The sequence below is a fragment of the Vanacampus margaritifer genome, chromosome 5 (genome assembly GCF_051991255.1).
Source record: "Vanacampus margaritifer isolate UIUO_Vmar chromosome 5, RoL_Vmar_1.0, whole genome shotgun sequence".
In the NCBI taxonomy this organism is placed as follows: Eukaryota; Metazoa; Chordata; class Actinopteri; order Syngnathiformes; family Syngnathidae; genus Vanacampus; species Vanacampus margaritifer.
Window position 1 is genome coordinate 11,478,606 of NC_135436.1, and position 26,579 is coordinate 11,505,184.

Below are 26,579 nucleotides of genomic sequence, written 5' to 3' on the forward strand. Positions count from 1 at the left end.
CCCACAATACAATAATTATCACAATATTGTGAGGCGATGTAAAAAAAAAAATCACAATATTGTTTAAAAAAAATAAAAAATCGTATTGACACACACACAAAAAAAAAAATAGAATATTGTGTTTTTGTACATAATAACAGCAGTGACAAAGAAATAGGCTTGGCCAGTCATTTTTTTGTCTATTGGCTGCTATTGGCTCAGTGGCACAAACTATAATGGTTTATGTGGTTCACAATGCTGTGTTCACTTGAAGCCAGCAAAAAGCAATGTTTTTTTTACAGAGATGTTGAAAAATATTTGCTGTTATGACTGATTTATGGGAGTGATAACTTCCACAGTATGTTCGGTTTTGTTCAGGTGACAAATAGACCGAGTTTTCTCTTTGGAGTGATTCATTTCCTTGTGGGTGTGTGAGTGTCTATAGTGAAAATACAAATACAAAGAAGCATGAGCAATTGTATGTAAATGTCTTGTCTATCCAATCAAAATTAGATGAAGTCATATAAATATTGTTTAAATAGTACAGATAATATTAACCTTAATATGCTGTACATAAATGACCTAGAGTCACTAATAACACTTAATATTGAGGCACTTGCTAATGCACGCTAACATTAATTGATTTGTGGAGGAAGTCAAACGTGTTACATTCCCCTTCATATGGCGATTAGCATGGGTCTTAGACATATAGGTGGCCAAAACATGCCTAATTAAAATTAGACTGCACAAACTAACCACTAGAGGGTGCTGGAACTGCACAAATGGAAAATAACTTGGCTTTTTAAAAATATGCTACTTTTTTTTAACATGACAACGGCGATAGTTGCAATTTTAATATTGCTTTATGTTATTGCGTTATTCTCACACCCCTACCGTTGACTGGCCATATTTGACATTCGCTGGCTACGTGAAATAGGTTAATAACATCAAAGTGCAAATAAGCGTGACTGATTTATCAACATAATCCACTGAATGTACAAGTTGCATGAGCACAGCCTATTTTTCTGTTTCAAGAATAGGCTCAAGAATATTTTACACTCAGAAGAATACTCATCTTCTACTCATCGTTTACTTCATAAAACGCCTTGCATGTATTCACTCAATAATTTAAGCTTTGCGCTAAACGGTGAGTCAGTATGCTTTCGGGAGGGGAGGCTCATTTAAACTGCTAATTCATACATGCTAATAATGAATGCCTGAATTTTTTTTAAACATGTCCCAAGAAAACCCCTAAGTCGGGAATACTCTAAGTCCCTGACTAGTTGTAAAAAGGTGTTTTATACTGACTACTGAGCTGATGTGCCTGTGGGGATAAAGCACTCATAAATAATTTCCCCTGCTGCGGCCCACAAGAACGACTTATTCAAAGTAAAGTACAAGACATCGCGGCATGTAGACGAATACATAAATCATATCCTCCATGACCTTATTCAAGTGACTCGTTTTTATTTATATTTAGGAATGACATAATAGTGTGACTGGGAAAGGGGGACGACTGTGTGTGCACGTGCAAAGAGAAGGCGAGGCGGTGAAGTATGACAACAGCGGAGAGAACGTGAATGAAGCCAGTGGACTCGAAAGGCGGGATGTCCTCACGCTGCCCGGCTAACAGCAATAGCCAAAGCCTCTGCGTGGGCTAATAGTGTCTCTCCTGTTTGCCTAAATCTTCCATCATGTCACTCAGGGGGATTAAAGAAGCTAAAGCCCCCCTGGCTCTGCCAACAGCCCCTCTGGACCAGCAATCACTTAACGGGAAGCAGGACGGGATTCCTGCTCAGGCATGCAACAAGTACGCTTGCAATTTAACACGCTACACACGAAGGATGAGGAGCTCTTGTGAGGAAGCGTCAAGTGACTTGTTCTTGATGTAGGGTGACCATATTTTGAAAATTAAAAACCGGGGACACTACCATTTTGCTGAAAATCAAACATACGGTACAACAAATTGTTAGCTAATGCTAAATGCTATCTTGGTTGATAGTTCAATAGTGATAATAAAAAAAAGTCAAAACACTCACCATGTGATTGACATACACATGGCTCAAACAATTGGCTTGCTGACTGGACCAAAAAAAACAAACAAAAAACGGGACAGGACATTTGTAAACGGGGGACAAAACAGTAGAGCTAGTGAAATCTGCTGGGACTTGTCACAGGGCTCAAAAAGGGACTGTCCCGATAAACTTGGACTGTCCCATGTAAATGGTGACTGTCCCCTATTAAAATGAGTTTGTCTTTGTTGAAACAGGACGTCTGGTCACGCCTAATGTGCCGATATGAATCCACGCACACTCACCTTCCTATCATAGTCGAGTGCTGCTGCACGGCCGCCTCCAAGAGGCGTTCGAGGATGGTCCATTCTCCCATGGTTGCGGTTTGGAGGCATCCACTGGGGAAAGGGGCGATAAGGCTGACCCCTAAGCTTTCAATAAGACCCCGGGGTTGGTGTTCAAGGTCTTGTCTTCAAATCCACTTGAGGGTGAAGGTGAGACAGCGCAGCTTAATGTGGTGTTTGTGGTGAGCCTGAAAAAGCAGAGGAACTCAATCTCAATTGAAACATTTGGAATGCACTCTAATAAAAAAAATCAGTTGAATCCATTCTTACCTGCCGTTCACAAGGGTCTTCACACTTTCCTGTGAGTGCACCTGTTTGCGTCCAATCAAACTCAAACCAGTGCAGGTCTCCAGATGATTTTCAAGAATTAATGCCAGTGTGCGTCCATCTCCCAATCACACACACTCACTGAGAGGACACCAAACCGGGGTCATGTCCATACGCTCATGTGAGCCTGAATGAAAAGAGAGATGCATCTCCCTCCCATCCTCTTCATTTTCTTCTCCTCTCAGCCAAGCTGGAGTAAGTCCTTCCCTCTCTCCCGGTTGCGGTTCAGGCAGCGTTGAAGAGAAGCATCACCCCGCTGCCTTCCTCCACCACTGCCTCCACTGCTTCTGAAGTCGTGCAAGAGTCCTTTGGTGGCTTCCTCCACTCCTCCTCCTCCACCTCACTGCCTCTCACTCTCTCTTCCGCGTAACAAGAGGCAGCCCTCCTTTCATTTCCTCACCTCATCTTCTTCTCACTTGCTTCCTCTCTTTGCACCGTCCACCTGACTCGCTTTCGCTCTCGCTCTCGCTCGCTCTCTTGCTCTCAGAGCTAGTAGGCAGCCAGACCGAGCGTGTGTCTAGAGGATTACCGAAAGGATTCATCTCTCTGCTCCTCCCCCTCCTCTCGCTCACTCTTCATCACCGTATTTATCCCCCAAGCACCCCCTCACTCACACACACATACAGTATATATTTATACAGTATCTCATAGTGCTACACCACCCGTTTTCCAATAACACATTGCTCAACGCAATCTTTTTTTTTTTTTGCTTCCTGCCTGTTCTCATCACCTTCCCTCACGCTGTGTCATGCATCGTTGCTTCGCTGCAAAGGCAACGCTCGCTGTTTACTCACTTCCAGAGCACAACGAGGCTATGCAAGGATACTGAGCAGGCACAGCCGCACAGGGGAAGTGTGTGACAGAGAGAAAATGTGTTGGAATGAGTGAGTGAGTAACTGACTGACTGTGTGTGTGTGGAATTAGCAGCACTCATTAAGATTTAGAGGAATTCACAATCAGGGTGCTCGGATGTAACTCCAGTATTTATACTCTACTGTCTAACATAAGACAGACATTTTGCTTGCTAATAAAGGCTAAAAATATAATGAAAATATTATAATAAAGATATAATGTAAAGCAATGCACAACATACAGTGGATGCAAAAAGTCTAAACACACCTGTTCAGATGCCTTTTTTGTGATATAAAAAAAAATGAGACCATGATCATTAAAAAAAAAAAAATTCTACTTGCACACCAGGGTTATTATAGTTTTTGAATTTTCATTTTAGTTACTTTTGATTTCGTATTGAGTTTTGTTTTTTTAATTTAGATAGTTCGAAATTGTATTCGTTTTCAGGGTGGTTTTGTTAGTTTTAGTTATTCAATAAATATTTACTTTTAGTTTAGTTTTAGTTAGTTTCAGTATTTTTTTTATGTGTATAACTTGTGCGCAATATTTACATACATACACCGTGGTAAAATGAAAAAGTAACACATTTCTTACCAGGGGCGTGCAGTGACCTTTGGAGGGGCAGGTGCTCAAAGCAAAAAAAAAAGGGCCACATGATAATGTGCCTGCATTATTCACCCACTTCAGGTTCGAACCCATGTCACCAACGAGCTGCCATGTGTGGAGGGGTGGGGTGCTTAAAGTAGATGAATAGCTCAGGAAATTGATAACGTGTGTATGAAGATATGTGCGTACGTGGGTGTGGATGTTAACCATTGTAAAATTCTTAATTGAAATAATGTCTAAACAATAAATCACACATAATGAAACTGCTATTTGTCTGCAATGCCAATGGCAATCACCATAAAAACTTTTTTTTAATTTGTGTATGAAGAATCATTTATTAACAACAAATTTACATAAATAAAAAATGATTATGTAAAATGTACATGGAATTAGAATTTTAAATAACACAATTAGGATTTTACTATAGTGCAAGTATTATACAAATGTCTTACTTTACATTTAGGTTGATTCAGGTAAGAGCAAATGCCTTTTATTATTTTTCTGCAGGTGTAGATGTTAATATATTATTATTGGGACTGTACCGGTTACGGGTGTGACCCAACAATTAACTGCCACATCTCAGCAAGCTACAGTACATTGTTTGCTTTTGATCAAACACTGTGATTGTTGCTTTTTCTTATTTTTCTTTTTGATTCTTCATTGTCCCCATCATTTCTAAACACACTGCTCAAAAACGAGCTGTTAGTTAAAATTAAAATAAAGATAATGTAGCAATTTTCACATATACGTATATTTCAATTTGGCTATCATTGAGTACATGTTACAAGTTGGAGTCCCAATGGAAGAGAACGTTAGTTTTACCGGCGGAAATTTTTGCCGTGGTGAAAGTGGATGGGAAGGATCGTCTTTATGAAACTGAAACATCTTCCCTCATCCGTCCTCAGAGCCAACTGCACCCAAATGTCAGACTTCATCGTAGTTGCAAGGCTCATTACAACTTGTGTCACATTTCAATTGAAGCCAGGCTAGCACACAGCATCATTCTCTGTGATCATGTCAACAAGATGTATCAAATAAAGGCATTGGTTTAGCTTAGGTTTTCTGCATTCTATAACCTTGGCTTTTGTTTACTGTGAGTGAGACTACGTAAATACAAACGAAGCGACCAATTTACCGACTGCAGGTGTAATGTGGAGCGACCTGGCAGAATGAGAGCGCGTCTCGTAGTATGACGTCATTCAAGAATAACGTAATCATAATTTTTTTTAATGTAAATTGTGTTGCTGAATTTTTGTTTTGAACGGCAACAAAACTACTTTCAGAAACCAAATTATTATTATTATTTTATATTAAATAAATAAATGGAGAAAGGGGCACTTTGGGCATCAGTGCCAAAAGGGCCTGTGCCCCGGCACCTATAGCCACCCCCCATCCCCTCAACCCCTCTCCACATGCCTGTTTCTTACCTCACATTGCATTTAGGCTGAGTTAAATGGAAAAGGCAGGCAAGCCGAGCATTGTAGCCAAAAGTCAAGCTTGTCATCTGAAAGTGCTTTTTTATTGATTTTATGCTAACAATGACTGTTATTTGGAACTGTTCATAATTTCCTTCATCTTGTGTAAGGTCCTAGTTCTAGCTAACTTAGCTTGCATTATACCTACAGTAACCTAGCTTACTGAAGGTATAATGTTCTTTTGATGATGAGCAAGGTTATGTTTGCGCCAAACGTACCTTATGGAAATATGGTCAACATTGTTTCAAAATAGCATTCAGTGTTAGCACAAAACCTTCGGATCATATCAGAGCTTTCAACTGGCCCAAAGCTAGTAGGTAGAAGGGATATGTTTATTATGTTTGTATTATTTGTGTGTCCGTCCCCAAATATAGATATGCATATTATTATTTTTATTTTTTTAATGACACAAGATCATTCATCGCAAACTTTTTTGAGAACCACTTCAATAGTTTCCAATATGAGAACTGGCTCAAACATTGTGCCATTATAAAAGATAACGATGCTCACTGATTGTCACTGTCAGTAATGTAGTAATGAATAATGTTTGTTGTTATTATGGTTGTAGTTTGCAGTGCTTTAGTAGTGCCTTCAATCATACAGACAGCTCTGTCGAATATGTTACGTCACTCTGACTCTCAAAGGCAAATGAGGCAACCAAAACAACTCTGTGAATGCAACGAAGCTAAAAATAAATGAGTATCACCACAATTATTTATAAGCATACTGCCAAATTAAGACATCAATAATATGCATTGCTATTAATATAAATGCAGATTTTTCAGTCTAGGAAGAGATTGTCCTGTGAGTGTATACTGTATGTTTGTGAAATCCTGTGAATCTGTAGTGATTTAGACTCCCCCTTCCGGCAGCAAATTACACATGAATACTCTTTCAATCTCATAAAATACATTTTTATTATAAAAAAATAAAATTAAAAAGATTTTTGTGCAAAATTTCTTAAACATGATAGAATTATCGGCTTGCCTTTGCAATTAACGCACCAGATCAAAACAGTAACAAAAAAGGAGCGAATGAGTGAATATTGGAATAAGTTTTATTATTATTGTTATTAGGACTATGGTGTTGTAGCAAGCAAATGAGTGTGAGCACATTTTAAATGACATGGAATGTATTGCTATAGCTGACCTCAGCTGGCTTGAGCTCACATCTGGAGCGTGCCGATGTGCTCCATTGTGCCCGACTCCAGCATAGCATCTGTGAACCCGACACAGTCCAGAGGTGGTTCTATTTGGTAATGAATCACGATGACTACTCACACACATGCACAAACATGGGCACTATCCTAAAACAATCTGGCAGCACTGTGCCTTCCACATGAAGAAAAAAAGGAAAGCAAAACACAAACAACTTAGCTACCATCTGCTTCTGTCTGGCATGAGCAAAGAAAAAAACAAACATATTTTCCTAATGATCAAACAACTTTGTGAGGTGCACAGCAGCACCGACATTTGGATTTAATGACTTTTTCTTTTTACCTTCAAAGTCCTCATACCAGTTTTGTTTTTGTTTTTGGGGTTTGGGGAATGTAGGGATGGCAGAATCAATTGGTTGGCAACGCTTTGCTCCACACTGAAATGGAACAGCTGCTGCAAAATTAGAAGCCATGAGACAGTGTGTGCAAAGGAGGAGGATGAATACTATTTCGGCAATCTTCAGACTGCCCTGTTTTTCTGAGTCTTGCCACCCCCTCACTAAGACACCTGCAAGACAGGGCATTTCACTTATGTGACGTCTCAGTCAGAACACTATGGGGCACTGTGTACAATATGAAACAAGTACAGTGTATTCAATAGATAAGAAACAAAATGATGGCCACCTATCCTTCCTCTGTGTGTTAACAATGTAATAAAAAGAATGACAAGACTCTTCAAGAACACAAGTCATAAAATAAAACTGACAGGACAATTGATGTGATGCATTGTTTTTATGGGCATATTTTACAAATGAATTAAAAAAAAAAGTCATCTTACATTATCTCCAAACGACTGGCATGGCTCATTCTACACCTTCCTCTAAGTCTACTGGTCATCAACGTGGTCCACATTAGTAGCTCCCGGGCCTGTTCTAAAAATAGCTCAGCGGTGATGGGACTTTATGATGGACTAGAATTGTTGTAGAAGTGATCATTTGAAAATATGAGCACTGGCAGGGATATCTTTTTTTTTGTTTAAGTAAATAATAATAATAAAGTGTTGCATATTGATTGTTTATTTAAAAAGTACATATAAATGAACATTTACATGTAAATATGATTGATTATAGACGTTGGCTAGTTTCCATATTTATCTGTATCCTAATTGTTGTGAGAAGTTGTTCATGTGATGTCTTCACATAAGTGAATATCATTAATTATAACATATTTACCGTATTAAAAATACTGTATATAAGGCGCACCTTATTATAAGGTGCAGTCACAGTTACTGGCGCTAGTTCTGTGTTTAACACACACATAAGGCGCACCGCACTATTGGGCGCAGGCACGGTTAAACATACGCTAGCTCAAAACATATGGTAGCATGCTATTATGCTAAAAATATGATAGTGTTTTTTTTAAAAGGCAGCGAGCAGAACAAAACTGAGTTTGGTTGAAGTAACAATGTAAACAGTGAGTTCAGTTGTACTTGAAGTACAGTATATAACAATGTACAGTACTCGCGTTTCTTTTGATCAATCCTAATCTACAAATCAGTCATAGTCCTCAGGATCTTCTGTATCCAAGACAAACAACTGGGCAAATTCTCCATCAAACACGCCAGGCTCCGTCTCATTATCAGTCAGTCTCGTTGTCGTGTCCTTGGAAATGATGCTGGCTTTTGCATTCGCCCTAGCATTCACGATCCATTGACAAATTGTGGCGTAACTCGCACTGTGCTGCCTCCCAGTGTTGGTAAAGCTGTGTTTGCCAGCCTACCGGCATGATAGCAAGCTTGCGTTCATTTGCCGAACTTTATTTTTCACAGCGGCTGAGAGATGTGCGCGTATTTGAGGCACAGAGATAAAGAAGGAAAGGTGATGCGTGGTTGTTGACTCTTCCGTGCTCTGTCTGTCCTCAATCAGGTCCGCCTTTGTCGTATATAAGCAATGTGTCGCGGGAAGTCCTCCCACACAGTCACTCAGATTTTGGACCTTGGTCCACACACAAGGCGCAGCTCACTGTTTGGCGCACTGTCGAGTTTTGAGAAAACGTAAGACTGTAAAGTGCGCCTTATAGTCGTAAAAATACGAAGGTGCATTGTGCCGTTTGAAAGTAGTAATATTAAAGCTTTTTCTACATCATGCATGCTCCACCAATGCCCAAAAGAGTACGAAGAGCCTTGACTGTTTTACTCTGACTGAACCTATCAGCTTTTATCTTCCCTTTATAGTACAGACCCTGCACACTCCACAGTTTCTTTGAGGAGGGGTGGAATTTTTCTTACCTCCTTTGGAGTCATGTCTTCGTTTGTCAGCTGTGGCTGTCGCTTTAAGATCGTGTACGTACTCGCATGCACACCATAAACGAGCCTGACAAAGATGCTGCAGTTGCGCTTTGGGCCAGAGGTGCTGTCTTGACTGTATGGCAGTAGCGACCGCCACTGCGACGGTCCACACTCCGGTGATTGCTTCTGTTGTTGCGCCTCACCAGGACGCAGCGGCTGCCCAGGGGCGGTCATCTGTGACGGGGGCAATGGGCGCACCCCCCTCGCGGGGAACGGGCAAAACGCAGGTCTGATTCTCCTGCTGCCCATGATTATCGGAGTGAGAAAAGTCGGGCTGACTATCAGATTGCCTTGCAGTTGAGCCAGTTGCAGGAGAGTGTGATGGCAATACAGACTCAGTTGGGTAATCAGAACCCTTATGCTTCTCAGGCCTCTGCAGTGGCATTGCCCAATGCAGAGGTGGACATGCCGGATGCAACACTCCAATTGCCCTCCCAAGCGAACGACGTCTCTGAGGATGACGTCTCCATACGGGATTCTGAGCCATATTCAGGAATGGAATCTGTGTCCACTGTCCTGTCTTCTCCTCCATCTGACCGTTTTTCAGCTGGAGTGGATTTGATGCGTACTGTTATGCTTTGCGCTTTCCAACGTTTAAAGTTGGACATTTCTGTTTTTTCTCAGCCTCAGACTGATTTTGTCCTCTCTCCGATGGTCTACTCAACCGAGTCTTTTTGGATCCCGGAATCTCGTCTTTTGTTGACAGACCTTCATTCCTGCTGGTACAACTCTAGTGTAACTCCTCGGCTCCCGGCCATGCTCTGGCAAACATGCGGTGTCTTAATCCTATTGGTTTGGACCGTATGCCTAATGTTGACTATTCTGTGGCCTCACTCATTGTCTCCCCGGAGGAAGCCCTTCGGGAGGCTGTGAGGTGCCGTAGCCCTCAGTGGCGCTTGATGGACGAACTGCTCGTTAAAACGTACAACGCGGCGACGGTGGTAGCACGCTTGGCCAACGCACAAGCGCATCTCCTACTTGCTCTCTCTGCAGCTTTGAGAGACAACGTAGTAGATGAGGCTACATCGATCTGTAACATGGCACTGAGGGATTTATCCCTCCTTTAGAGGGAGCATGGCCATAGTATGTCTTTGCTCATCCAGGCGCGCCGTCAGTTATGGTTGGCTCAATCTCCCTTGAGTAAGGCCTCCTGGAAGGAACTTCGTCACCCACTGTGGTACCGGGTCATGTATTCGGTTCTGCAGCGACAGGCCGGCTGGAGCGCACAGTGCATGCTGATGATGCAAGGCGTAAGTTTGCTCGCCTTGCCAGGCCTTATGCTCTGTCAAACTCTAGCGGAGCTGCTCTCCAGGCCGCCCCTGTCACATAATGTGCAGTCCTTTCGGCCTACGGGGGGATACGGGCCTCGTCGTCCCTCGCAGGAATATGTCACGGACTTCCGTGACGTTCGTTCCTCTGGCCGAGGGCGTGGTCAGCCCGAGCTTCACACAACCATCCCTCCCAGACCCCTAAAGGGATTGAGCCCAAGGGCCCGGCAGTCGGTTACTTTTCCTGTCGCCAGCTCCATTACTGGGCTGTCCTCGCTTCGGACCCATGGGTGCTGACAACCTTGTCTCATGGGTACAGGATTCAGTTCCAACACCGGCCTGCTCTCTCCAGCCGGGTCAGAGAGACTGTCATCAGCGACCCGGAAATGGCGCAGGCTGTAGATCAGGAACTAGCGACTCTCCTCGCCAAGTCCGCTATTGAAGCAGTGGATCCATTGGCTCATCCAGGGAGATTCTACTCCCCCTTCCTCATACCAAAAAAGAGAGGCGGATTACGCTCCATTTTAGATCTGAGAGGTCTCAACCATTACCTCAAGGTGTTGCATTTCGGCATGTTGACTACGTCAGCCGTGTTGAGGATGATTGCCCGAGGGGAATGGTTCACGTTAATCGATTTGAAGGACGCTTACTTCCATGTCCCTATTGCTCATCATCACAGGAAATGTCTCCGCTTTGCGTATAAGAGTCGCCACTAACAGTTCAGAGTACTCCCATTCACTCTCTCCGAGAGTGTTCACTCACACAAGGCGGCACTTGCTCCCCTGCAGTCGAGGGAAGGTGCTCCCTACTTGGACGACTGGCTGATATGATCAGAGATCAGAGACACGTCCGCGCTTCTTCAGCATGTGTCACGACTTGGACTCAAGGTCAACCTGGAGAAGTCCTCTCTTGCTCCCTCTCAGCGGACTCTGTTCATCGGACACCGCCTCCATGGCTGCTCGACCATCCCCATAGAGCAGAGGTGGGCAATCTCGGTCCTCGAGGGCCGGAGTCCTGTAGGTTTTGTAGGTTTCTCACTTCCAACACAAGCTGATTCCAATCAACAGGATCGTTATCAGGCTTATGCATAGCTTGCTGATGAGCTGATCATATATCAGCTGTGTTGGAGAAGGGCAACACGCAAAACCTGCAGGACTGCGGCCCTCGATGCCCACCTCTGCCATAGAGGGTCGACGATGTGCTACGCCTTGTCTCTCTCTTCCGTGCCAATGAGGTGCTACCTTATGTCCTTTTTCTGCGTCTACTGGGCAAGTTAACGTCCCTGATGGCACTTGTGCCACTGGGCCTGCTATCGCTGCGTCCATTGCAATGGTGGTTGCTCCGCTTCCGGCTCAACCTGCTACTGGACCGACGGAGGCGTCTCAGAGTGTCCAGTCGGTTCATGCGTGCTCTCGCATCTTGGGGTCGCCGGTCTGTTCTGTCAGCGGGAGTCCCGTTGGGGGTGGTACCCACACGTCACGAAGTTGTCACCACCATCAGTGCCTGAGGGCCATGTTTCTCCCGGGTATTATTAATCAGTCGGCGGACTCCTTCTCCCACCATCATCCACCTTAGGGGGATTGGCGTCTCCACCCGACAAAAGTTTTTTCTGGCTCTCAAGCCAACCACCCTCTTCGTCTTGCTCCACCGTCGATGGGTGGGGTTGACGCCCCAGGTTTTTGTTGTCCTGTGCTCTTATTTGTGCGCTACGGCATGTTTCCGTGCATCCACCCAGCTTTTTGTGGCTTACCACAACCCGAATAAAGGGGATGCTGTGTCCAAGCAACGCCTCTCACGTTGGATCGAGGAGGTGATTCAGCAGTCGTACCGGGTCTCTGGTCGTCCCCCTTTTCCTGGGGTGCGCAGTCACTCCACCAGGAGTGTGTTTACGTCATGGGCAGTTCTGAAATGAGTGTCCTTGGAGGACGCTTGTGCGGCTGCTTCCTGGTCGTCTCCAGATTCTACAGTTTTTATGTCACCTCTCCTTATCCTGCGGAGGCCCCTCTGTGAGGTACACTTTCCCGGGTCTTTGTGACATTGCTGGTATTCGGCATTCGGTGCCGTTTCAGCACCGCCACTTGGCGGTTCTTCGGGACTCATAGAACGAAAGTTACGTATGTAACTACGGTTCTATAAGTCCCGAACGACCGCCAGCCTTGCTTGTCACTCAGGACACTCGTGTTGGTTTCTGCAAGAAGGTTCTGAGAGACACGCTTCCGGCTACGCTCCTTTATACATGATGGTCACATCAGCCGGGTTATCAGCTTGCTGCTTCATCTCAGAAACATAAATAACATTCAATCAACTTTGAGATTTTAGTCAAATAAATTGTTGGTAAGACAAAACCCTCAAATGAAGTAGAAATATCTGATATTTATTCAAACACTGCTGCAAAGAGAGTGAATTGAGATGTGAACAAATCTGCTGCACAATTACACTTGACATGACTGAGCTTCTTGCTATTGTGCTTAGTTGCACTTGAATAATAGCACACCATCACTTGGCATGAACAAACTCATTTTCTGATCATAACAATAAGAACAATAACAGAACCATTGTCACCTGATCAAAGCGGCGAGACCTATCCAGACACAAATCAAATCACACAGCATTTTTAGAATCAATTAAGTGTCATATAATTTGTGTATAAATTTGTTGTATTGTCTGAAAAGGTCAGTGGGTCATAACATTATATATACAAATGGTTCCATTATGTTGCATTTGTGGCTTTTACTGGGCTCCCGTCTTCTCAGGCTCTGCGGCCTTAAGTGATGGCTCTAAAAGCTCTCTTCTCCACATACTTCAGCTTGTACCGCCTCTTGAACCTAAAGGGGGCGAGGAGACGCTCGTTTGAGACAACACACATTTTGAACAATCTGTATGTCCCCATGACCAAAGCATAAAACATTATGTCAAAGTAAAGCAGATTCTTACTTGGCTCTCTCTCTGGGTTCAATTAAGTTCCTCTTCTGCAGACTCTTGAAGCGGTCCTTGAGGACGCTGCCCTCTGGCTGTATCAGTACGGCATTACATGTCCAACAAAGACAACCAGGGCAAGTCTTGTCAGTCAGTGTTTAAAATAATTATTTAAGGATACTTTTTTTTTTTTAACAGACAATGGATAATGTTATTTTCTGGAGTTTTGTTTTACACTGGAGGTTTTAATTAACTATTTAAATTAAATTAGACATTCTATAATTGTTATGAATGCTTGTAGAGAGCACTGTTGTCACAGAGAATCAGTAATAACCAGATTTTTGGGAAAAGTCGGTAATAAGCAAGCTTTGACAAGGAAGCAGTACCTTTAGTTGTCGTAGGGAACTGGTGAGCTCATCACTTAGTTTGATTTCAAGGTCCTGAGGCTGAAACCTGGAAAGAAAAAAAATGTGCTAAATACCAGAACATCTGTAAACTGTTTTCTGCCCAAGATTTAAAAAAAAAAATGTAAGCTTATAACTGGATAACCCAGAGCAGAAGATGGTGAGTTGGAAATTGTAAAAAATAAAATAAATAAATATATATCTAAATGTCTCCTTAAAATGGTTCTCAAGTAAAATTGAGCTAGTTTAAAGCACTATAAATCAAATATATCCCTATGGGGAACGTTGACATTTTGTCACTAGACAGATGAGGTCATTTAGGAAAGGATGTGGCTTTTAATGGTTGTTAAAGTGCAGTTGTGACCTTAATGGATGCTGCATAATGCAACTGTTCTGACGGTGTTATTGCAGAAAAGCTTTAAAAAAAAAACTGAGGGATTTGATGAGCATGTTAAGTGCATACTTGAGTTTGCCAAGGCGTCTGGGCTTAGCTTTCTCGGCCTCCATTTTGGCCTTTCGTCGTTTGTGTATTGCGGCGGTTCTCTTCTCTTGCTGTTTAATGGAAGCTTTGATGGTGCGAAGCTGGAAGAGTTGCTGCCGTTTGTTGGTCTGATGTTTCTCAGTCACCCGCTGTTGCTCCTGATGGAACAAAAGATGCACAAAAGGCAAGGTGGCAACTTATTCCACATGCTAGACATTTTTGCTTTTCACAATCACTCGGACAATTTTTTTTAGTGCAGTAACTTTGTAATCACCTTAATTTTTTCCGCCTTTTCTTTTTTCCTTTGTCTCTCAGTCTTCTTCTCTGCCAGTGCGATGGCTCCTCCCACCCCACCCCCTTCTTCCTCCTCAATAGGAGGGACTTCTCCATCTCCATTTTTTTTTTCTTCTTCTTCTTCTTCTTCCTCCACCAGGCCCTCTACTTGCTCCTGAAAGATAGTCTCCTGCAGACACAGCACTCGTTATAATCCAGGCTTGCCCAAATTGAGAGCCGAGAGCGACAGTGGAGCTGGAAGGACTCAGTACCTCTGTTGCTCGATCTTCTTTGTTGACAGCGAGCTGTCTCTTAATTCTGTCTTCTTCCTTCTGCTTCTTAACCTCCACGTCGTGGGCTTCTTGCAGTAAAGCCTGTATTCAAAATGTAAGCACACGAGACCATGCAAGGATTTTGTTCATTATCTGCTGATTTAAGAGTAAGCATCCTTTATATGTCGATTACTTGAGACTGTATTTCTCCATTCACATCTTGTGAATTCCATGAGTTGCATACACTTGACTATCCCAATGCTGTAAGATAGGGGTCCATGATTATTAACACTAGAATGAAGATGGAAAGAGGCACTGGCCAAGCATTTGAAGAAATTATTCAATAAATGGAAAAAAAAAGTAGCAAGCATATATTTGCTTTACACGACTAGCTGCCCATTTGCAAATCCTCAGATCCCAAGATACGGTTCACAAAACAGTTTCCTGAGCTCCTATGTGTTGTCTTCACATTTCCAAAAAGGAAATACTGGGAGCGCAAGGATGAGATCATCATTGGACGCACAACGTTCAGACTAGAGATGCCCCAATACCAATATCTGTGACGATATCTTACATCTGTAGAGTACTCAAAAAAAAAGGCGCAGATACTACTTCACCGATACTTACAGGACAGACTCGCTTACAGCTATCATTCTATGTTATTCATCTCTTGTCTACAGTATGCATTTCTTTTATTTGGTAGCCATTTGTAGTGTTCAGAGAGCTGCTGCATCCAGGCAGGAAGGGTGTTAACATGGTGGTGTTATTATGAACCCTACTAACTTTAACCGTGGCAAACTTTTTTTCATTTTGTACAAATGTGAAACATATTTGGAATGGTCATCTCGTTTCATCAGCGTAGCCCGTCTTTCCGGCCTAAATGCAGCAGCCAATCCTAGTTCAGCGGGTTGTGTCCTGCCTAAAACCTCAACCTAGGGTTGGACAATATGGCACAAAATTCATATCACACTGCATCCCACAGTATATATCATGGTATAGAATTAAGTTATTTGTTTGTTTTTTTAATAAATAATTTGCTTATTGATTTACATAGTCCTTTATAGAAGCTAAATGCATAAAAAAAAACAATGAAAGAATACATTTACTTTGGATAACAACATTTATTGTGCAAATCTCAAATTAAAATTATGCATAGGTTTATGCAGTATAGCTTGTGGTGTGCAGGCTAAATAGATTTGATACGACTCGACGTCAACGGTATATTTTGCGCGCAGACGTATTTACGTCATCAGCAAGTTGGGATAGCCCTAAAGCGATGACGTCACCAACATGCGCTAACGCGGTAAGTCAAGATCTCTACCTTCGGCAAAATATATACCTTATATTGGACTATAATCACCCAGCCCTACCTCAACCAATGTATAACAGTGGGGCTAATTTACATAACCCGCGCTCCCCCTACACAGGAGTTGCTCTTTTTTTAAACCCATGCCAAGTCCAATATTTGGCAGAAAGAAATTTCAATAACAGATTGGGGTTATGATATTAGTGTTTGCACTTTGTCAAACAGTGACAATCTGATCAATCGGGCACTCGTTTTAACAGAAACACGGTAGGAGGAAAATTTACCTGATGTGATGAGAAGTCTGGATTATAGGAACCTCCGGGGGCGATCACCTCCACTGCCGGTAACACGGAAGGCTTGTCATTCAACTTCTCTGGTCGCTATCACAATATAAACCAAAAGATTGCTAAATAGATGAATTAAGCAGCATATTATGATCAACTGTTTTATATGGTTTCTTACCTTGACCCGCTTCTTGCCAGTCTGCTGAAGGTACCATGGATCTGCGGAACTTCTGGCTGCTCACAAAGAAAAACTGAGGATTACCACTTTAGACTTTTAAACGAATAAACACTGCGGCTACAGGCAGAAGATATGATAGTCTCCCCTGGGTACTTTTTATCCGTCACTATCAAGAGTTCAATGGGCTGCGTTACTATGACAGACAACTAAACAGATCTGAGTGAGTGGAGAATGGAGATGGAAAATGTCTGCAAATACTACACAAATGTAAAAGGGGCCATTTTATTTTTATACTTCCAAAGTGTTAAATGGAGTAATTATTTAACATGACAACCAACCAGATTATATTGAAGACACAAACAGTTAAAAAACAAACAAAATTGAATTAAATGTAAAAATGCTACTTCAAAAAGTGTAATTGTCAATATCTACAAATGACAAGTATTGTCCTAATTTTTCCCACCCATCAATGGTTGCACAGTCAATCTTATAGTTTAGTACCTCAGCATGGGGCCTTTACTCAATGATTTAACATTAACGTTTATACTCCGTGCCTCTGCAATATGCCGGAGATATTGAGCAGTGCGCCTTCCAAAGCACACTGCCAAAGGCCATCTTCAAACAGTGCAGAAAATACATCAAACCTCACGAGCTTCCACTTTGGGCTTGTTTGATCACAATGTGGCAGAGAAAAGAAAACTGAGGATTATTTTAGATCAGGCAGGCTAAAATTTGCAAACATCTGAACATCAGCTACACGATTCATTAAGGAGCACCATACTGTCATCGCAGGCATGAGCAACAGAGTCATGACTCTAACCGATTTTACAGATTCTTACAAAGAAATGATCATGCATGACTTGCAACCGTGCCCTTCAGCAAGGCAGAGCAATACAGGGTGTATCTTCAAATTCCCCTAATGGAATAACAACCAGTACAACATTAAATTCAGCACACACACACACTCCCCTAAATGATCAGTTCCATGTTATCTGTTCACTTATTCCAATTAACAACTAACAAACAGCAAGCAAATGGATAGGACCATTGTTGGACAAAAAAAAAAAAAAAAAAAAGATCACTTACACTCCTGACCCCAGATGTCATAATAGTCTCTGTTTGGGTTGTTGTTAGCCTCTGTCACCGCCTTTTTAGCTGTTGTGTTTGACGTCTGTCTGTTGAGCAGCTTTGTCTGCGTCCGTGGTACTATTCCTTTAGCTGCTAGATGTTCTACCCTCTTCGCACTATTATGAAGTTTCTTTGCGTTGGGCTGTTGGTAGGACAGCACACTGTAGAAGCATACAAAGGTGAGATTATCAATTTATTATATGGAGAACAAGTAAAGGAAATATAATTCATATCAAGCAGAATTGGTTTAAATATATTTGATTTGAACCGCTAGTTGTGCATTTGGAACTCCTCAGATCCCAAGACACCATTCACACAACAGTTTCCTGAGCTCCTATGCGTTTTCTTCACATTTCCAAAAAGGAAATACTGGGAGCGCAAGGATGAGATCATCATTGGACAAACATAACCATTCAAAATCTGATCATGGCTAATGTTTTATAATATGTTCGATAACATACAATACAACATATTTGCAAATATTGCAGACCACTGGAGATGAAAGTCTATTTTTAAAATGAGAGGTCATTCCAGTTCAGTAGAAAACAGTAAGCGATGCATACTGACTCTTTAATTGGTGGGACAAGTGAGTCATGCTGGAGGATCAGGTCTATCCTAAGAGGACGTTGTGACTTCCCTTTCTTCTTTTGGCCCTCCACCTGCTCTGTTGCTTTAAAGACAAAAATGTAAGACTAGGTTCAACATCTACCATTATAAAATGTATATATATATATCTACCATTATAAAATGTGTGTATATATATATATATATATATATATATATATATATGTGTGTATATATATATATATATATATATATATATATATATATATATATTTTTTTTTTTAAGTGCAAATGCCAGCCATGAAAAATGTAAGGTAACACACAAATTCTAACTATTTCTTTTGCTTACCTTTGTGATCATCTTTTTGTTGCTGTCCAACATCCAGAAAGAATAAATTGTCATCCGACTTCTCAGCCAACAGGCCACTGGAATAAATACAAAACACACATCACTTCGACGAACAAATTGTAGCTACATTTAGACAACCAACACGCTCGCACGTCGCATGCATATCGTGTGGTATCGTGTTCAAACATGGAGTGCGAGGGTAAACAGAAGAGACAGAAAATACATCGTGCGTTCTGAATCGGAGAAAAAGTGTTATGTAGTGTTTCACAAGTGAACCTATGGCCAACTCACCCGGTGGTCCTCTCCTGATGCCTGACGTCTTCTAAAAAATCCTCGACGTCATGAACGTCGCTGTGTTTGTTCCAATTTTTTTTCTTATTCTTGTTGAAGCGCTTTCGTCGACTACCAACTTCACCTGCAGGATCCGATGACTTGAAACTTAAAAAGCCTGGCTGCGAGGACATCACGCGTTTTAGCCTTCTGGCAGCCGCCATGTTGGAGTCGAAAGGAAATGAGACACGTGGCTTCTTCTTTGGTGCCTCTTGTGGCCTACAGTGCGGAAACGCACTTTTGCGCCACCTAAAGGATAAATATCGTAACGATTACAAAGCCAGTTTTACATAAAGTTGGTAGGAGTACAGTTCACAATCATTTTAATATGTCGTCTTGTAGATTTCAGAGTTATTTTCAATTGTCAGTGAACAAAAATCTTACATATGTGATATTCCACGTGATACAAAATTGTAAGTGCTTAGGATAAATTTGTTAGGTTTGGATAAATTACAATAATGGGTTTATATTTATTACTATAATATCAAAAAAATTAAAATTAGAAAGCACAAAATTGTTTATAACACTAAGGCAATTGGTCTAGAACCGGAGTTTAGTTGAATTTTCGTCCATGTGAAATGTTTCTTGAAAACAAAAAAATAGCTTTAAAGTTCACTAAAATATAAAAATTATTAAAATAAGAATGTGTTTATAGTGCACATAGCGTGATCGTGTCGATAGTATCATGTTGCGGTATGTATGTTTGTTCCAAATGCATCATGGGAAACGTGTCTCCAAACGCGCTCCTATATTCTTTTTCCTTTTTTCCCTCCCTTCATTTTGTACCGAGAACAAGGCGTAAGAGACTCAAGAAATTAAATCCCAATTGAAAGCTGCAATTTCTAACTAAAATTTCAAAGGTGAGTATCACATTTGCAATCGAACTTCAATCTATCATTTCCAGCAGTTCGGGATTTCGGATGGACGAATATTTCGTCGATTTTCGCTAAAAACAACAAAACGCAGAGCCGTCGAGCCTTTATCTGCCTGCTGCGAGTCAGCAACCTGAAGAAGCATTCGTGATCTGCTCGATTTTGTCTCGGAAGTGCTCCTTGACTGGAGAGTCAGCTGACAAAATAATGTCCACCAAGTGAACCTTTGACATGTTTAATGTCGTCCTCGAAAATAATATTCCACTTTCATGCTGCGGGGTTTACACAATTCGGTCGTGTTTTTCACCACCATTGCGATCACTAGAGTGAATTTTCCTTCCCGTTTACGTTCTTCATGGCAGCAGCCAGCCATTATGTGTGGGTGTGTTAGAGTATTATATGCCACAGCCCACTGGGGCGGTGTCACTTTGGTTTCTTCTAAAATAGCTCATTCTGTATTGGAAAATATACGCTAGTGCCACACAGGAATTACTAGTGCATTGAAACGAACGTACCCTCACCAGTGCGCAATAGGAGGGGTTTTAGTTATGCTGTTGTCATTGGATGAAAGCTTCACAACAACCCTCAAGCACTCTCGTGATTGGACGACTCCGTTGTCATTTATGAAGTAAGACATTCTGTTTCTATACTGCCCCGGAGATGAAAAACATTCCCCGAAGCGCACATACAAACCGAATAAAAGCATCCGTAAAATTAAAACCCTACTTTTATAACATTTTAAACAACGTCACACTTTTATTGTTGTATTTGTACTCCCTCTATATCCACAACCATGATTGTCGTTTCACATTCAAATTTTAATTTGTCGTGCAAAAACTGAAGCAAACTTTGTATACTTTCAGCTTTGAACCACAGCAGTAATGGCCCGTACCAAGCAGACTGCTCGTAAGTCCACTGGAGGCAAAGCTCCACGTAAACAGCTGGCCACAAAGGCTGCCCGGAAGAGCGCCCCATCCACCGGAGGTGTGAAGAAGCCCCATCGCTACAGGTGAGAGTCAGTGACTCTTCTTCAGACAACAATATTTATATTCTGTATTCTGATAGATTCGTTATAATGATCTTCAGTAATATCTTGCAAGGGTAAATATGAGTTGCTCTGTTATGATGCTTTAACTGTATAACCAGACAACTTTTAAGACTGCTCTTCGTACTGGTGTCAACCATCAGCAAACTAAGTGCAACATCGCTTCTGTCTTGTAAAGGCCCGGGACCGTGGCTCTGCGTGAGATCCGTCGTTACCAGAAGTCCACTGAGCTTCTGATCCGCAAGTTGCCCTTCCAGCGCTTGGTGAGAGAAATCGCCCAAGACTTCAAGACGGATCTGCGTTTCCAGAGTGCAGCCATCGGCGCTCTGCAGGTCTGTGTCATTCAGATGAGATTTGGTAGATTTTCAGTGTAGTGATGTCATCTCACTAAAACGTCTCAATGTTTATTTATTTTTCCCACCATAGGAGGCCAGCGAGGCCTACCTGGTGGGTCTGTTTGAGGACACCAACCTGTGTGCCATCCATGCCAAGCGTGTCACCATCATGCCCAAAGACATCCAGCTGGCACGTCGCATCCGTGGGGAACGTGCTTAATTTTGTTTCTTTCTTATGAAATGCTCTTCTCTTGTCCCATCACCATCCTTTCCTTCTCCCTACATATATAGTAGTTTGGTTTGAGGTTCTCTATATATCATGACTGTGATAACCGTAAATGCGTGATTGTCTTGGTTGGTGCTACAAGTAGAAGAGTTTCCTTAAATATATATTCATTTGAGTTTGAAACATTACACTCCTCACTTTAGCTGTTGCAATGAATATGGTGTTTTTGCTAGCCATGAGTAGTATGTAATCTGGAATACGCATAGTATATAGCATTAAGACATTTTCATCTTTAAATGTAAACATTCATTTATTATGGGTCGTTAATTTTTTGGGGTCATTTTAAAATAGACATAAACACAGTTCTATTTTTTACAACAGTGGTGTTTCATATTGTATCAGAATCCAATTTCAAATGCCATTGCAATGGCTGCATGGTTTGACACTTATACGAGGCATATATGTAGCAGACCTATTTTGATTTTACTCTTGGTTTTCACCACATTATGTCCATGCAATGTTATGATTTTTTGTTTCTCTCTCAGGTCGATAACCTATTTTTTTCTACTGTTTTTTGATTTGTGTTTTTGGTCATTTTGAAGGCTGAAACATTTGTACTCCAAAATTCACATACAAACATAAATAAAACTAATTGTGGTTAAATAATGTCATTGTATGTTGTATTTTATATCGGCGGCAATGAACCAAAACTTTGTACAGTACTTCCATAACTGTCACTTTCCAGGAGACCTCAAAAATGGCACGTTTGTTCGACCAGTAACATTGCATGATCAAAGAGCGCAAGCCATTTTGGGTCTGCAATATCCATAAGTCCCAAGAAAAGAATGTGTTTGTTTTTTCCCCAGAGCTGCTGCTGTAATATTGTGTGAAAACACTGATTAAAACGTGATATTTGATAAAGTAGAAACAAATAAGACAATACAAATAAGTGTACATTGTTTTAAAAATGAATACAGACTGGAAGTAACTTGATCTACAAAAAATAGATATATTATAAATATAATATTTACCATTGTAGTTCTTATTTCAGGTACTCTGTCAATTAATATCATGCCACCATATGTTTTTAAGTAACCTTTATTTACTGACCAAACAAATACAAACAACATAGGTCACGCCACTATAAATAAATACAGTGCTGTCACTAGAAGTAACTTTTTCCCCCTGCCACTTAATTTACTACCGAAAATCACAAACAGTCGCACAAGTTAAAAATAGAACAAGTTACAACAGCGAGCGTCATGTAGTTAAACAAACAGAAGCGAATGTGGTTAAACATGTTGAGACTAGTTTGACAATCATGAGTGACGCCCGTATTCAACAGAACCCGAAAAAAATGACTTCAACACTGTTGCATTTTGGGACACTTGATTGATGCGGCGGCCATTTTACCCGCTGGACGCTACCTCTCATTGTGGATACGAAGAAGAAAATAGACAAGCGAAAGGTTTCTCACCACTTCTATACACTTTTTCTTGAGGTAAGCCATTTCCTACGCGCTATTCTTGACGTCAATTAACTTTAGACTTTTTTTGTGTAACTTACTCAATTCCCGTGTTTATGCATACGGCGAATAAACGCTCGTTTTTGTCGTGTTTGAAAACAACACGGCGCGGTGGAGACGACGACAGTGAAGTCGCAGTCTTTCTACAGCCGCTCAGACCAGGCGAAAATTCTGTTTCGAATTGTGCGCCGGTTCTACTCGGCTCTGAAGTGCTAGTGCAGCCGTTCAAGTGTGCTTTACATATTTCTGAAATCCTTGGAATGTCTTCTTAATAATGTTTTAGTCTTCCGGTAACCGGGAACAGCGGTAACTTGTTAAATCGAAGTTGTTTACGTGGTGCGCCGTCTGCCTTGGTCTTCATCCCGTTTGCGCATCAAACCGCCGCCATCATCAGAGCGAGGGAGGCGGGCCCACAAATTGGAAGCAGCTGTGAAGCCCGCCCACTTACAAGAAGGAACGCGTTGATTGGTTTAGATATGATATTTACATTTGTTCTTTGGTCTGACGACCAATAGTATGGGTATTCGTCTTTGATTGATGTCTCTTGACGTCTATGACGTACAACTCCTTCTTTTTTTTTTCCAAGTTCGAAATGTTCAAATGCACTAACTGGCCAAAAACATGACCGCCCAACTATTGTGATTGATAAAATAATAGATGTACCAAATGTCTGCATTTCGAAATATGCTAATACACAGTAGTGCTAGACACTACCTGTGATATAAATTTCACACGTTGTATTGCTGTTAATCATGTCATATGCAACTAATTGATGCACAATAAAATGTGTCTTTATATTGTTTGTATCATCTTCAGGCGATCTTAAGTAGCAATGGCCCGTACCAAGCAGACTGCTCGTAAGTCCACTGGAGGCAAAGCTCCACGTAAACAGCTGGCAACAAAGGCTGCCCGTAAGAGCGCCCCATCCACTGGAGGTGTGAAGAAGCCCCATCGTTACAGGTGCTTCTTCTTTTTTTTTCTCATGTGAAAATATATTAATATTTTGTCTGAATACTTTTTGATGGGATATTAGTAACTATATAGGCTAAAAACGCCAATACTCCTCCTGATTGTATAATGAGATATATTTCCTTCATTTTCCCATAGCAATTGTAATATACTAATGTGTGTAATGCATTATCGAGTAAATCACAACTAATAATGACTTTTGTTGTTGTTGTTGTTGTTGGCTAGTAGATTAAGATTAGTAGTAAGTATTTTCTTTTCTCTTGATCCTCCACTCGGGCTTGTAGTTTTATGTTTTAACGGGTCCATGAGCTGCACTTTGAAGCTGGTTACAGTTACAACCATGATTTAATCGACACCTAATAGGCACACACAGCGTCAAATGCAAAAAAAAAAAAACATAAAAAAATGTCGGTCCACAAGTTTTGGCATGCTGGTGGCCGGCTAGATGGCGCTTCATTCAGAATGTAATTTTTTTGTAGTGAAAGCATTGTGCATTTTGACAACATAAACTTAACATGCCTCAGTATTTCAACCACGTGAAATTATAGATGAGTTATTGTAAAACATAATTTATGTACTGAATATACTCTATTGGTACCATTATAATAGTTTTGAATTTTCATCATAATCCATAGTGACGACTAGATGAATCTCTGAATAAACATATACTGTATTGTAGTTTACAACTTGAAATATATAAAAGCTGATGTGATACAACATAGTAGTTTTGATTGTTTCTAAACTGGTGGCTGACAGTAGGACAGTCATGAAAACTAATTGACAAATGCCGCACACTGTTGGGTTCGGCTGCTTCCCTCAGAGGATTGCCGTGTGATCTTGTCCACCATGTCCACATCTCCATCCATCATTTTTCAAAAAAAAATTTGTTTTGTTTTTTAGGCCTGGTACTGTTGCTCTGCGTGAGATCCGTCGTTACCAGAAGTCCACTGAGCTTTTGATCCGCAAGTTGCCCTTCCAGCGCTTGGTGAGAGAAATCGCCCAGGACTTCAAGACGGATCTGCGTTTCCAGAGTGCAGCCATTGGTGCTCTGCAGGTCTGCGTCATTTTGATTAGAGCCAGCAGTTGCTCATTTTGGAACCTCGTCTCACTAAAATGTTTTTTTGTCCATCATAGGAGGCCAGCGAGGCCTACCTGGTGGGTCTGTTTGAGGACACCAACCTGTGTGCCATCCATGCTAAGCGTGTCACCATCATGCCCAAAGACATCCAGCTGGCACGTCGCATCCGTGGGGAACGTGCTTAAATGATTTCATGTTGTCTTTGTACTTTTCACCTGTCTGTTCATCCATCCCTTTCCTACTCTCTGACCCCCACCATTCTCTCTTATGTTAGTAGTATGTAGGGGAAACTCTTTATATTATTATTCAAGTGTGTAGTCGTGTTTTTCGTAGTGCACTCAGCAGAAGACTTCTATGGTACTCATTTTATGTGCATGTATCAACTCTTTGGTGATGAGGTCACCTTATGGACACTCACTGTCTCCATACACTCTGGTGGGGCAGAGACCATGATAATGAGGAAAAGCACCATTCACCCAGTGCAAATTTAGGTAGGGGCAGACAGAGGATGGGGTGTTTATCTGCTGTGGGGATTGGCTTCTTGTTCTGGCTTCTTTCCAGCAGGGTGCTAGATGATCCTCGTCTGTTCTCGGTTATGCACCAACCTCAGCACTGTCCCTGTATGTGTCTTCATGAGTGTTAGCGCTGATCACCACAGAGATATTTGTGCAATCCATCAACGTCTCTGGAGAAGATGTTTAGAATATTGATTGTTGTTGATATTCTCCCCCCTCAAAATACACAGTCTATCTTTTTGACTGCAGTGCTAGGCGTGGGGCTTGGGGGAATACCAGTATTCCCATTTTGGCATGGAGAACAAACCTAAACAGAAATGAAAGGGGCTTATAATTTATCTTTTTGTTGACACACTTTTCCTATATGAAAAAGAATTGACCTCATTTGTGTTTATTTTCTGGTCTCCTTGAAATGTTTTAGCCAAAGCTTCAGTAAGTTATTCATGCTAATACTTTTATATTATTGGCTCTTTTACACAAATCTTAATGGGAGGTTTATATGGTTTGAAAATGGAGCGTTCCGGGGGGGGGATTGAAACAAAATGTGAGAGGTAGTGTTTCTTCAAATATTGTTCCCCTCACTGTATCAGTTTTCCCTCTGCTTCTTTTTTGTCTCCCTCATGGTTATTTGATCATCTGTCTACTACCCTGCCACTTTTATCAAAACATTGGTGGTGATGTTTTAATAAAGAAATGTTTGTAATTTCCAAATTTGTCATATAAACTGGTATTAAATGGATGTTACACATGTCAGTATTGGGTGTACTCTTTGTGTTAGTAATATATAAAGTTTTGATTGTTTTTTTCAAACAAATGTTAGTGTGGGTAGGGCAGAGATTGCTACTGGACTATGCAAAATTTCAAACTTGTGCTCAGGGTTGAATTTGACAGACTGAGCCAAGCTACTGTATGTGTACTGTTGGTCAACAGTCATTTGTGGGCAGTTTACATATGTACCACTAGATGGCAGTAAGAGACTTACCCATTAGGTTAGACTAGCAGTTTACTTCCCCCTGCTCAGGCATTTCTGGGCCAGCCGGGAGACAAAAGTCTCCAGCGTGTTCTGCGTCAACCCTGGGGCTGAGACCTCTTCTTTCTGTCACGATTCACAGCTCGTGACCGTATAAGGTGGGTGGGTGTTTACGTTGCTCAATCAGTACATT

At 41.5% G+C, this 26,579-nt stretch overlaps 4 protein-coding genes across 4 annotated transcripts in view; 2 read left to right on the forward strand and 2 right to left on the reverse strand.

Moving 5' to 3' along the window:
* Positions 1-3,165, reverse strand: part of gjd1b (gap junction protein delta 1b) — a 33,508-nt gene extending 30,343 nt beyond the window's left edge. Inside the window, exons 1-2 of the mRNA XM_077566590.1 lie at positions 2,606-3,165; positions 2,297-2,523 (exon numbers count right to left, since the gene is read on the reverse strand). Of these exons, the coding sequence (XP_077422716.1) occupies positions 2,297-2,367 (71 nt within the window). The 5' untranslated portion in view covers positions 2,368-2,523; positions 2,606-3,165. The remainder of the gene's footprint in view (positions 1-2,296; positions 2,524-2,605) is intronic.
* Positions 3,166-12,719: 9,554 nt separating this feature from the next.
* On the reverse strand, positions 12,720-20,082 carry nop53 (NOP53 ribosome biogenesis factor). Its single transcript, XM_077566104.1, has 12 exons — positions 18,813-20,082; positions 18,522-18,598; positions 18,176-18,278; positions 17,567-17,769; positions 16,481-16,536; positions 16,303-16,398; positions 14,713-14,814; positions 14,442-14,630; positions 14,150-14,325; positions 13,669-13,735; positions 13,301-13,377; positions 12,720-13,191 (listed from the first exon to the last, which is right to left on the reverse strand). The coding sequence occupies exons 1-12, from the start codon at positions 19,013-19,015 to the stop codon at positions 13,131-13,133; spliced, it is 1,410 nt and encodes a 469-aa protein (XP_077422230.1). The 5' UTR covers positions 19,016-20,082; the 3' UTR covers positions 12,720-13,130.
* Positions 19,559-21,995, forward strand: LOC144052218 (histone H3.3A). The gene is made up of 4 exons (XM_077566105.1): positions 19,559-19,711; positions 20,587-20,732; positions 20,947-21,100; positions 21,195-21,995. Exons 2-4 carry the CDS (start codon positions 20,605-20,607, stop codon positions 21,321-21,323), a joined length of 411 nt encoding a protein of 136 aa, XP_077422231.1. The 5' UTR covers positions 19,559-19,711; positions 20,587-20,604; the 3' UTR covers positions 21,324-21,995.
* Positions 21,996-22,663: 668 nt separating this feature from the next.
* On the forward strand, positions 22,664-26,169 carry LOC144052505 (histone H3.3A). The gene is made up of 4 exons (XM_077566630.1): positions 22,664-22,830; positions 23,671-23,814; positions 24,724-24,877; positions 24,958-26,169. The coding sequence occupies exons 2-4, from the start codon at positions 23,687-23,689 to the stop codon at positions 25,084-25,086; spliced, it is 411 nt and encodes a 136-aa protein (XP_077422756.1). The 5' UTR covers positions 22,664-22,830; positions 23,671-23,686; the 3' UTR covers positions 25,087-26,169.
* Positions 26,170-26,579: the final 410 nt, after the last annotated feature.